Raw genomic sequence first — 13649 nt, 5'->3', positions numbered from 1 at the left:
TGTTCCATTAGTAGCCCACAATCAAAACCTTGTGCAAAACTTTACATGCTTATCCACAACTGTCATTGATGATTGAAGTCCAAATTTACCACCATATATGCTGTAAATAATTGGTTGACAAATCTTTTTTTTAAACTTTTGCTCTTTCTGTTTATAAAGTGACAGGTTGGTACCAAGCTTGGATACATTGGTTCCCCTTGAATCCACAAAGGCATATGATATGTTGGATATTGTCCATGCGGTGAGTGTTTTTAGGTTTAACTTCGTATTGCTGGATACAGTATTCACACTTGCAAAACAGCATGTGGCCATACTTCCTTTACATCACAATAGATGAGAAAGCCCAGTCTCTACCTTGTCATCACATTGATCCAGCCTCAGCATACTTGTGTTTGGTTATTCCATCCTCTTAAAGAATGGGATGCTTTCTAGCTTAACCTTAGTGGTCTAGTTCTAACTTAAAATTGTCACCTATGGTACCATCAACAACGCTGTAATTTCAGAGTTCAATTATCCCGCACAGACTTGAAACAAAAACCTTGATTAACATGGAGAAGGATGTAAAGTAATTTAAGTACAGTCGGCCCTCCTTATCCGTGAGTTCAGCATGCACGAATTCAACCAACATTTTAGAGAATTATTATGGAACATCATTGGACTGGGAAAACATTAAACTTAGCACATTTTTAAGGGCAAACTGTATTTGGTTAACCTAGGGTTAATTTAGCGATTGAAGCTGATATATAAATGCACTTCTAAAAGGAACCTCACTCTTTAATACAACAGATTGGAATATAAAACTAAAACTCCATGAGGTCAATGTAAGAGGCACGTTTAAATTAACCGGGGGTGGGGGGGGAGAACAAAGTCATGCAGCATATTATCTGGATTCCACAACCCAAAATGTGGTAGAAGCAGACTCTACCACATTTAAAAAAAATGTTTAAAGTGAAATTTAAACATTTGCAGGGTTCTCAGACAGAGCTGGAAAAGACACTTGATTAGATATCTTGTTTCAAGAACCAAGAGAAGCACAAGATCAGTTACTACCTCTGTTATCTCATTCTTATGAAACTACTGTATGCTCCTCTCAAATAAGATATCCTGAGGTTCAGTATTCAGCACTAAATGTATGAGGCCTTGTAGGATCAGATTTATTCTTTAATTTTGTTTGTGTATTTGTCCCCTAGTTTTGTGCTTACAATTCTTGAAGAACAGATAAATATAATGATTTATCAATTTTAAAAAAAAATTTAAACATATGGAGCTAGTAGTCACTATTTGCCGGATTTGTTAGTTCATGTTTATCATAGTGGGTTTCCTTCCTGAATCCTGGAAGAACATTGGACATAAAATGGAAGTTTAGCCAGACCCTAATAATCTAATTTCCCTATAATCACTTGTATAAGATTGTCTAGCAGGTTTACAGTCATAGAAAAGTAGAGCACAGAAACAGGCCTTTTGGCCCATCTAGTCCTTGCTGAACCATTTAAACTGTCTGATCCCATCGACCTGCGCCCAGAGCATTGGTTAATCATGACCTACACCACACAAAGCCATGCTGACTATCCCTAGTCAATCCCTGTCGTATCCAAATACTCATTAGAATACCTTCCAGTAACTTTCCCACTACTTATGTCAGGGTCACCGGCCTATAATTTCTACCTTTCTACCCGGTGTAATATTTTTAGAACCTTTCTTAAATGGTGGAACAACGTTCCCTGCAATTTCTGCACTTGCCTCCCACAGGGTCTGAGGAAACACCTTGTCAGGCCTTGGGGATTTATCCACTCTAATTTGCCTCAAGATAGCTAACACCTCCTCCTCTTGAGTCCATGACCTCACTGCTGCTTTGCCTCACTCTTTTGTTCTTACCTGCTATGCACCTCCTTTTTTATTCTTTACCAGGGCCTCAATTATCTCTTGAAAACCAAGGCTCCATAAACCTATTATCTTTACCTTTTATTCTGACAGGCACACACAAGCTATGTACTCTCTAAATTTCACTTTTGAAGGCCTCCCACTTACCAAGTATGCCTTTGCCAGAAAACCGTGGGTCCTAATCCACACTTCCCAGACCCTTTCTGATGCCATCAAAATTAGCTTTTCTCCAATTTAGAATCTCAACCTGCGGACAAAACCTATCTTTTTGCATACTTACTTTGAAACTGATGGCATTATGATCACTAGATGCAACATATTCCCCTACACAATTCCTATCTCATTCCCTAATAGGAGATAAAGTATCGCACACACTCTTCTTGGAACTTCTACGTACTGATTAAGTAAACTTACCTGAAAGCATTTGACAAACTCTATCCCATCTAGTCCTTTTACAGGTTGAGAATTCCAGCTAATATATGGAAAGTTAAAATTACCTACTATAATAGTCTTGTTTCTTGCAACGGTCTGCGATCGCTCTACAAATTTGTTCTTCTAAATCCCGCAAACTGTTAGGTGGTCTATAGTATAGCTTCATTAACATGGTCATACATTTCTTATTACTCAGTTCCACTCATTAGCCTCCCTAGACATCTGTCCAGACTAAGAGTTACTGTGACAATTTCCTTGACTAGTAACACCACCCCTTCCTCTCACTCTGTCACATCTAAAATAATAGAACCCCAGAATAATTGATTTACCCACCCTGCAACCAAGTCTCACTCATATCATAATTCCAGGTGTTGATCCATGCCCTGAGTTCATCTGCCTTTCCTGCAATACTTCTTGCATTGAAACATAGGCAGCTCAGAACATTAGTCGCACCATGCTCAACCTTTTGATTTCTGACTTTGTCTGAGGTCTTAACAACATTTGTCTCTGCAACCTCTCCACTATTTGTTCAGGCACACTGGTTCCCATCCCCCTGCAACTCTAGTTTAACACCCCCACCAGTAGCACTAGCAAACCTTCCCGCTAGGATATTGGACCCCTCCAATTCAGGCAAAAACCACTCTTCTGTACAGGTCCCACCTTCCCTGGAAGAGAACCCAATGATCCAAAAATCTTATGCCCTTTTTTCTACAGCAATTCCTTAGCCACATGTTAAAGTGTATTATTTTCATATTTCTGGCCTCTCTAAGCACATGACATGGGTAGCAAACCTGAGATCAAAGCCCTGGTGGTCCTCTCCTTTAACTTGGCACCTAACTCCCTATGCAGAACCTTATCGCTTGTCCTATCCATGTCATTGGTACCTAAATGGACCACGACCTCTGGCTGTTAACCTTTCCACTTAAGAAGACTGAAGACTTGATCCAGGATGTCCTGGACCCTGGCACCCGGAAGGCAACATATCATCTGAGAATCTTGTTCTCAACCACAAAACTAACTTGCTGTTACCCTAACTAATGAATCCCCATCACCATGGCTCGCCACTTCTCTTACCCCCGCCCCCCCGCCCACCTTCCCTTCTGAGTCACAGGACCAGACTCCGTGCCAGTGACCTGATTGCTGTGACTTAAAACTCTGTTACTTCATCTCTCCAACAGTATCCAAAGTGGTTTAATATAATTCCTATGAGGACCATACTGTTCAATACACAGCTTTGTTTGATCATAGTTTGAAGTTGTGAAAGTATTTTACGACAAGCAAACTAGTATTGAATTAACTTTAATATAAACCACAGTTTAATAAGCTCTTTTTGAAATTCTGTTTTAGATTGTGGATGAAAGAGAATTTTTTGAGCTCATGCCTAATTATGCAAAGAATATTATTATTGGATTTGCCAGAATGAATGGAAGCACAGTAGGAATTGTGGGTAATCAGCCTAAAGTGGCTTCAGGTGAGTATGTGATGTAGAGAATACATAGCTTAATGCTATTAGCACACCATCATCTCTTCCCATATTGCACAGGAACTCAAATACTCATTGCTGTGAACTGGCAATTTGTCTCTTCCAATTTGTGCGGTTGCATGGGCTCGTCATTTGAGAAACTAAATGCAACTGGAGTAATTATTTTGCAAAGTCTCTATTCAGTCCACTAGGGTGACTCTGAACTTTGTTTTGTCACTTCAGTTCTGCATCCCAGTCTCACCCCCATTTCTGCCATCTCTGTACTTTTCATTGAAATTCCATGTAGCTCAAGGAACAACATATGTCTTCTGCTATTGTGGCTGTCTTCCTATGGTTCCAGTGGACTTCTCTTGAATTTCATTGACACACCATGGTTTTCCAGCTCTCAGTTTAGGGAACCTACACTGAAGTGCCCAATCAAATAAATGGGAACATCAAATTTTTAGGAATTAAGTCATAACTTTTTTTGTATAATTTATTATGAAACACTGTCTTAATTGTTTCTAAGGCTATACTCCCTAATTCTAGATTCCATGAGAGAAATCACCCTCTCCGTATCTACCTGGTTAATTGATCTGAGAATCTTGTATTGATAATATCACTTTTAACAACTCTTTCATCCCAGGAGTGGAAAATACTGAAAATCTTCTGAACAGGCATTTTGATTTTTAAGTAATAACTTGCACTTCCAAAGAATCTTTAAGTTTGGTGTCTGTTTCTGTACCTCGTACCTTTACTAGACTTCAAATTCTAAGTTTCATGCTATCTAGTGATTTGCTTTCTGTTGCCCTTTAGTCAACTTTATTCCTGTTGTGGATTCAATTTCAAGTGAAGGAGAGAATATCAATAACGAGAATTATATCCTATATAGCCTATATCATAATTTTATTTTTTTAGGTTGTCTGGACATTAATGCATCCGTTAAAGGAGCTCGGTTTGTCAGATTCTGTGATGCATTTAACATCCCTATCATTACATTTGTGGATGTGCCTGGATTCTTGCCAGGTAAAAACTAAAAAATAACGTAAGCCATTAGAATGTTTCATTTTCGTGTTCAACGATTGCTCAAATTGATCAAACTTCCACTGTGTTCTACAAATGCATATTTGTGCTACACTATGTCTTGTCTAATTTGTGGATTTACATACTTGTTAGGTTGATTCACAGCATTATTTCTGCACTTGATGAACACAGTGGCCCAGATTTTAATGATCTAACTTAAAGTTCCAGCTCATCATTTCTTTGTTTTAATATATTTAGAAACAATTCTCTATTGGTAACTCATTTTATTTATCAGCCTGTTGGATAATTTGGACACAGTGTAATGTTGTAGTGCAGTTCCTGTCTGCTGTTACTGCACTTCGATGCACTGCTTTCAAATTGTATACAGCAATTGTCCAAAGCTTATTTCCTTTTTAAAGGAAAAAGCACTTTTCTCTTCAGATTGCATAGCAGCTGTTGCCAACTGGTACAAGAGTTCACTTAATTCGAAACTTGGCCACAAGCAATTTTTAAACTGAATCTAAGGGCTTATATTATGATGGCAGTACTGTCACTCTTGTGATGTCAATCCTTTTGCATTTGTGCTGAACAGTCTACAAAATAAAGCCCCTTCTACCATATCGCTTCCTCCTATTAAAGTGGAAATGCCCGGCCTGCACATCAGCATCAGAATTAGAATAAAGAACATTAGTAATTCTTGGGTAACCTCAGAAAGTCCTTTACATAAAGTATTGATCTGGATTTTATAGTGAAAAATAAGTACGGCTTATTTTTAAAGTAATTTGGGGTATAACAGGATGTCTGCATGTTTTTAACATGCAATTCAGGAGTTTGATGTAAATTTCCCTATATCTCAGTTAAGCTCTGTTCTCTAGAAGCTGAGATACCAGTTCTTTGAGAAATGATTTGGTATTAAAGCTCTTGGATTGCTTCAAGATGCAATACTTAACCACTTATTATTAACTCTACCTGAAAGTAAAAACAGGCTAAGATATTGTGGCTCAAGTCAAACTGTTCCTAAAATTAAATGTAATTTGTGTTCTCTGTACCTTAATCCCATTTTCCATTTACTGTCAATTATTTTATCTTGAATTGAAGTATTTTAACTTGCACTTTATTCTTCAAATTTTATAAGATTTTAAAAATCATTCACCATCATTTCGGGAAGGTGATAAGTCAGTTCTAGGGGCTTGTGGAAATACAATTTTATACAAATCCTTTCGTACACTTATAAAGCATTATTTCAGGCTCATGATGTTTCATTTGCTACAGTCTATTCCGTTAGCTTAATTATAGATAGTGATAGCATAATGAAACACAATTATGGCAAATGCATGGATAAGGATTACTAGAAAACCTTTAGGAAAACCGACTTCCAGGCAGTTCTCAGGAACAGAAACATTGCATAACCTGTAAAGGACACTATGTCAAAATGCATCTTTAATCATATGCTCCCATGCAAAGCCCATAGAAAACAGCAAGTACTGTCCATTCTCAAAATCTTATACCAAAATCTAGTATATTGGAATGTCTACTGTAAGTATTTTATTTATAACAATTGTTTACATGCAGGAACCAGTCAGGAATATGGTGGAATAATCAGACATGGTGCCAAGTTGCTTTATGCCTTTGCTGAGGCAACAGTTCCCAAAATTACAGTAATCACTCGAAAGGTAAGGTGGAAGTCTGCAGTAAATCTGCCTGATTAGTTTGAGTTCTACACGGTCTACTTCAAAACCATCTAAGAAAGATGTTTTTCAACCTGGACCAGTGTCACTTTCTTAGGCCAAGCTCATCAATGACAAGTCCGAGAATTCTTAGAGGCTTTGTCCTCCACACAGAATTCTATCAACAAGCACGTTGAAATAAACCCAGTTTACATCCCACTTCAGCGTCAAGTCATAGTTCAGAGCCAAGAGCTATTTCACACCTGATTACACGCGTCAATCAATGAGGATGATGTTAATCCTACATAACAGTTGACTAACACAGGCTGGACAACAATTATCACCTAATCGGATTTTATTGAACCAATCGCAGATTATATAATCGGCAACCAATAAAAATGGCACATGTACGTGTGTACACACACACACACACACACACACACACACACAACGCTTAAAAGACGAACAATGTAGATCACCAACATTTCATCTGAAGTTGCACTAATGTTGCCTAGCTGGGTAACGAAACATCTGCAAGCTAACAAGCCAGCTTGGTGAGCTACTCAACAACAACATCTGAAAAACTTTGATTTGGGAGTGCTGGAAAGCTAATTCTTTAAATTTATGTAGTAATATAAGATACTGAACAGAAATGCTTTGGCCAAAGAATTTCTGTGCTGCTGGGTACATAGTGAATGCTACTACAATTATGTGGACTGGCCACAACATTGGAAATGTCCCAACCATAACATGAATATTTTTCTCTAAATTTTGGGTTTAGTGTTAAAACTTGACTCAGCTAATCGAAATGCAACCTTTTTCCCCCAAAAGAATACTTTTACTGTTGCAATTATGTAATAGTGTATTCAAAAAATAAATTCATTGGTACATTTAGAACTCTATTTAACATGTGCAACATCTGCCATTCCATGTCTGTCCAATTTGCATACAGACTTGAAAGTAAACCAGCATTTATTTTCTTTGCTAAATCCCCCAGATTGATAATACTTAGATTAGATTAGATTAGATTCAACTTTATTGTCATTGTGCGGAGTACAGATACAAAGCCAATGAAATGAAATTAGCGTCTGACCAGAAGAGCAAAAGAATAGTATTATTTATAAAATAACTGCGATTTAAAAAGTAAGTACTACAGCATACAAATATAAAAGTACTGAGACAGTCCAATATGGGTGCAATACTGCTTAGCGCTGTGATGTGAGGTTCAGCAGGGTCACAGCCTCAGGGAAGAAGCTCCTCCTGTGCCTGCTGGTGCGGGAGCGGAAGCTCCTGTAGCGCCTACCGGATGGGAGGAGAGTAAAAAGTCCGTGGTTAGGGTGAGATGCATCCTTGATAATGCTTTTCGCCCTGCCCAGGCGGCGTTTATGGAGGATATTCTTAATGGTGGGCAATTGGGTGCCGATAATCCGCTGGGCAGTTTTCAGCACCCGCTGGAGTGCTTTGCAGTCTGATACGGGACAATTGCCATACCACACTGAGATGCAATTGGTGAGTATGCTCTCAATGGTACGGCGGTAAAAGTCCATCAGTATCCTGGGACAGAGGTGAGCTTTCTTGATGCTCCACAGGAAATAAAGGCGCTATTGTGCCTTTTTGATCAGGATGGAGGAGTTCAGGGACCAGGTGAGATCATCGGAAATGTGGACACCAAGGTATTTGAAGCTTGATACACGCTGCACTACAGCTCCGTTGATGTAGATGGGGACATGTGTTTGGCTCCTAGCGTGCCTGAAGTCCACAATAATCTCCTTGGTCTTCTGGGTGTTAAGGGCCAGGTTGTTATCAGCACACCACACGGCCAGGTGTTGGACCTCATTCCTGTAGGCCGTCTTGTCATCCCCTCTGATCAGGCCAACCACTGTGGTGTCGTCTGCAAACTTGATTATGGAGTTAGAACCGTGTACAGGAACACAGTCATAGGTGAAAAGGTAGTACAGAAGAGGGCTCAGCTCTTCTTGAGGCACGCCGGTATTCAGGGTGAGAATGGAGGGGAAGAGGTTGTCTAACTTAATACTTGTGACTAAATAAGCTCTAGACCGATAGTGGGATAGCCTTAACCTGTCATCTTATTTACTCTGAACAGTGCTTTTGCGTAAGACGGTTTAAATGCATCCCTCAGTTTGTGATCTTCACCTTGAAATGTCAGTCTACAACATTTACTTGTGGACTGGAAAAAATAAGTCTTGGGCAGATGAAATTATTTTTTGCATGACGAACAGGGTTTTACTTCCTTATACTGATGCTGCTTGCCCCACTGAGTTACTCCAGCCCAAATTGTTGTAGCTTCTGATTCTCCTTTCTCCACCACTCTATTGAAGCTTGTAAACCAGAATTTTGCATAAAGTAGTTGTTTAAAAGGAAATATAACATTGACCACTACACTGTTTTACAGAGCTCCTTCTGTGGAAATAAAATGAATGGCTGGCTCTTGAGCAGTGTACAGTAGATCTGATGGGTGGGCCATTCCCACCACCAAGTAACACTTTAAGAGCTTGGTTCAAATCCTGGAGAAGAGGCATTCCATAAACTTTGGCAATTTCCTTCAGAAACCACAATCCAATATCTCTTTCCATACAGCCTTCAACATATTCTGTACAGACTACCACCTGACTAACTTGATGTTACTGGTGTTTCTCAATACAGAGATGCAAGTGACTAGGCTGTTCCAAGTAAATGGACTGTTCTGCAGTGGGAACAAACTTTATCCCTCTAGCTAAAGAACTTCATGCATCAATCAAATGCTGCATTTTGCTGAATACTCATTCTTTCCAAAAATTGGATATATGTGGATTATGTCCCATTTAAGCTGGACATATGTATGTATGTGAGGTAGATTTTGTGAATTTCTATTTTGTAATTTGCATCTTAAACATCAATACCAGAGAGAAGAGAGAAACATTTAAAGAAATACAATAAAAATATTGATCACCTGTCTGCCCATTTCTATTGGAAATTATACCAGTCCATAAACAACATTCACCAAGATCCCCATGACCTTTTACCTATTGGTCATCTCCTGTTAGTATTAATGTAATAATAAATTAGCACTGCTGTATACTGCACATTATTTTTTTGAATGGTGCACTGCATGTTTGATGTGTTTTCCTTGACAGGCTTATGGAGGTGCTTATGATGTGATGAGCTCCAAGCACTTAAGAGGAGACATGAACTATGCTTGGCCAACAGCTGAGGTCGCAGTAATGGGGGCAAAGGCAAGTCACATCACTGCATATTCATGCTTTAAAGCTATAGATAGGTATAGTCCAGATCTATTCATTGGATAATTAGTCACAATAAAATCAGTCGCAGAGTTGGAGATCTAATTTGTAAAAGTTGATCCAATTAAATGTAAATTTCCTGCTTGGACAAACACATTACACGTTAATAACATCCTTTCAGACTTTTACTAAAAATGATGAATATCCTCTTCTTTCCTTCTGAACAAATTATCAACATTTGAAAAATTTGAAGGGCCAAAGAAGCTCCAATAGACAGTTGTAGTTCTATTGCAACTTAAATAGCAATTATTAACTTACCTGCAAAAAAAAATAGAATGAATGGAGGGAAGTAAAGGCTTCATTCCTCATTTCCCTCTGTTACCGTTTCAAAATGTAACAGCTAAATTGATAGTCCAAATCTGATTCGAAGTTATTGTCTTTTAATTTTTATAATATTGTCCAAATAAAATGTAAAAGTTAGTAGTGAGTTGTGCACCTTGCACTATACCCACTGGGACAATTGTACCCACTGTGACCTTTCATGCATTGGTTAGGAAATAGTCTATAAATGAGTAACAGAACAAAATGAGTTGATTTGAGCTCCTATAGTTAGCATAATCTACTATTTTTGTGTCAGGAATGAATAAATTGTTGTGCGACTTACCCAAAATCAGAGATTTCCTTGGTACATTATGGGAGGATAATTAGCTGAAAGGAATTAGTTATTGACTTGAATATTTGAGTTTGAGGCTGTTAAAAGATTGATTATGTCAATGGTACAAAATTCTATTGTTGAATCTAATTTCCTTAATGCCTACTATTACTATTGGAAATTTTGATCTTTTACATCTTTCTTTCAAAGGGTGCTGTGCAGATTATCTTCAAAGGAAAGGGAAATGAGGAGAAAGCAGAGGCAGAATATGTGGAGACTTTTGCAAATCCATTCCCTGCAGCTGTTAGAGGCAAGTACCCTGGAGAGGGTATAGTAATTTTCTAAGTTTATTTGACCTAGAATTTCTGCTTACTTTTTCTTCGTTACAATTTAACTAAATTTGTATGGTCACGTACTTGTAAAATTTAAGTCCAACAACAGCTATTTTTAAAAAGTTATTTTACTGGTCCTGGCCAAAGACAGCCCATACCCCTGATGTAAAATAAATATCTATTGGAATTTCTGCTGTTAATTGAACTCAGAAGCTTTAAAAAATGAGACTTTTTCCTTTCGTTTCATTCTTGAAATCTTTTTTTACAATAGGCTTCTTAAGTGGATTTACTGTAATTAGAATATTTTCAACTTCATCTGCTTAAATAGTGACTGGGTAAATTGATTTTGTTTTAAAGCTCCTCCATTACACTAGTTTACAAATTGTTGCTTTTGGTGATTTGCAAATATGTTTGGCAACTGAGAAGGCATTTATTTCATAACAGGTGCTCAAATCAGCAATACCTTAAGACTCTGGAGTATCTTGCAAATTATTTGAAGATTTATAGCATATAATTATTTAAAACATAAGATCTCAAATAGAATAGAGGAACAGTGTGCTGCTTGATTTACCATGATTTGGTGGGGGGGGGGGTAATTAATCTTATCTCCAGAGTAGGACATAGGACAAATGTCTACTATCCTACCTTCCTCTTTTTGTGATTAGCTGAACTCTGTTTTCAGGGTGTAATGTGACTCAGTAAATGGAAGAAAGTTATTGTTATTGAATTCTGTTATGCACTTTCCTACGGCAAAACTTAACTGTGCAGAATGAGAAGAGCATGCCTGACCTTTCAAGCAAGAGGCTGAACTTGGTCTGTTATCTGAACGCTTCTAAAAAGATAAAAGAAAAATGCATAACATTAATCTTTAAACATTGCCACTGTAAAATTTCAAAAGAATACTTTTTGGGGAGATTTCTCCCTGTATTCTAGTGCAATGGTGCAGTAGTTAGCTTGCTGCCACATGGCTCCAGCAACCCGCGTTCAATTCTGACCTTAGATGCTCCTGTGCAGAACGCACATTTTCCCAGGGTGCGTCTGCTTCCCAATGATGTACCAGTAGATTTTATCTATTGTAAATTGCCACTAATATGTTTGTGGGGGGATGGTGTAGGTGGGGGAAGGAGGTCAAGAGAGGTAGAGGCTAATGGGCATGAGAGGAGAATAGGTTACAGGGAATGACACTGATGGAACATGGATTTGTCTTCTCGGAAGTGTCTTTGATTTCCTCACTGTAAAAAGTTAGTAATCTTTGGATTCTAATATTCCTGAACTGGGAAGGAGAAAATGACAACTGCATGAAAAACATGTTTTGATATTAATTAAGTGACAATTGACTCTATGTGCTTATGTTCTCTGCAGGTTTTGTTGATGATATAATTCAACCAGCAACCACTCGAAAGCGTATTTGTCAAGACCTAGAGATGCTATCAAACAAGAAACTGACCAACCCTTGGAAAAAGCATGGCAATATTCCATTGTAAAGCAAAAACCTTCAGTGTTACAGGACAATGGGATGGAGAAGTTTTCCATTCAAAAGGACTGAATTATTTTAATAGATTAAAAAAAAATACAATTTGTTCAGCAGGAACTAAGTTTTTTAGTAATAACTTTAGAATGAATAAAATAAATAGTTCTTGTGACGCCTATTCTCTGTGCCTTTATTGATAAAGTAGTAAGCAGCATAATGTTTGGGCTAAAAAGTGTCCACTATCATCAGATGAGTAGATGACAATGCAATAAATGAGTTGAACCTCAACTTTAACCACTTGACAAGAACTGGATTGCTTTGGATCATGCACTTATTTCATGCCTGATATATTACATTTTGATGTCAAAAGTGGAAAAACCCCACTACTGACTTCTGACCCCAGATTTCTTTTTGATACTAGAAAATATAGGATACGTTTAGGAAATCATTATTAATTTTGACAATTAAATACATGTTCGTAGTAGGTTAAAACCAATGGGAATTTAGATTTAAATTGTCAGTCATATTTTTATGACCAGCAAACTTTCAGCTTGGTAAAGGAAAATCAAATTGCTGTACTATAGGCATCTAATAGATACACAGTAGCTTTAAGGTTCAATAGTTTTAATTGTAAATAGGCTGAATATTAATTTGATTTGCTATACAGTATCTTCCTAATATATTTCAATTTCATTTCTCTTATGTTTCCAAGGTAGAAAACATAAAGCAGTCGTAAGGGTGCAAGGGAATATAGATGGGTTACATGAGCAAATATCAAGTACATTGAGTACGACAGAAATCTTAAACTCTGTAAATGGGAGATTGCAGAGCCGTGAGATGCAGAGGGATCAGGGTATCTGTTCATTATCTGCAAAATCTTAGCAGTAAAGCAAGCAAACAGGACAATGTTATTGTTTGGGTTACTGAATACAAAAGGAGGTTATACTATAGGGCATTGGTGAGACCACATCTAGAATACTGTGTACAATCTTGACTCCTTATTAAAGGAAGGACATTAATGCATGGGAAACAGTTCAGTTAATTTAAGAAACTAATACTTGGAATGGATGGATGGATATTCTATGAGGGATTCTCCAGGAGGCGCTCATGGAGTGAGGTTGATTCTGGCTTCGCTCCATTACTGTTATTCTTTTCAACCTACGATCACCCTTATTTAACTTATTTTTACCTACACTTAAAGATTTAAACTATATTTTTGATTTTTCCTTGAATTGTGACTGTGAAATTTGAAGAAATGAGTAAAGAAATACCTACAATATCTAAAACCCAGGATCCTAAAGATAGGAAAGACTCTGATGGAAACGGGAGGAAGAAACCTGAAGCCAAGCAACCCATAAGAGTAACTTATGATACTCTGCTGAATCTCCTAGATGAAAAATTCGCACAACAACGTCAAAGTTTTAAAGAAGATTTAAAGTCAATTACGGACTCTTTGGAATCACTGGGCTCCGAAGCGAAACAGCAACAAA

At 37.7% G+C, this 13649-nt stretch overlaps 1 protein-coding gene across 2 annotated transcripts in view; it reads left to right on the top strand.

The window, feature by feature from the left end:
* Positions 1 to 12331, top strand: part of pccb (propionyl-CoA carboxylase subunit beta) — a 91045-nt gene extending 78714 nt beyond the window's left edge. For both annotated transcript variants that reach the window (XM_063046035.1, XM_063046034.1), the window contains exons 9-15: positions 160 to 241; positions 3661 to 3784; positions 4694 to 4801; positions 6371 to 6471; positions 9600 to 9698; positions 10567 to 10666; positions 12051 to 12331. In XM_063046035.1, the coding sequence (XP_062902105.1) occupies positions 160 to 241; positions 3661 to 3784; positions 4694 to 4801; positions 6371 to 6471; positions 9600 to 9698; positions 10567 to 10666; positions 12051 to 12172 (736 nt within the window). In that variant the 3' untranslated portion in view covers positions 12173 to 12331. The remainder of the gene's footprint in view (positions 1 to 159; positions 242 to 3660; positions 3785 to 4693; positions 4802 to 6370; positions 6472 to 9599; positions 9699 to 10566; positions 10667 to 12050) is intronic.
* Positions 12332 to 13649: the final 1318 nt, after the last annotated feature.

The sequence above is a fragment of the Mobula hypostoma genome, chromosome 4 (assembly GCF_963921235.1).
Source record: "Mobula hypostoma chromosome 4, sMobHyp1.1, whole genome shotgun sequence".
In the NCBI taxonomy this organism is placed as follows: domain Eukaryota; kingdom Metazoa; phylum Chordata; class Chondrichthyes; order Myliobatiformes; family Myliobatidae; genus Mobula; species Mobula hypostoma.
This window is presented reverse-complemented; position numbering and strand designations above follow the sequence as displayed.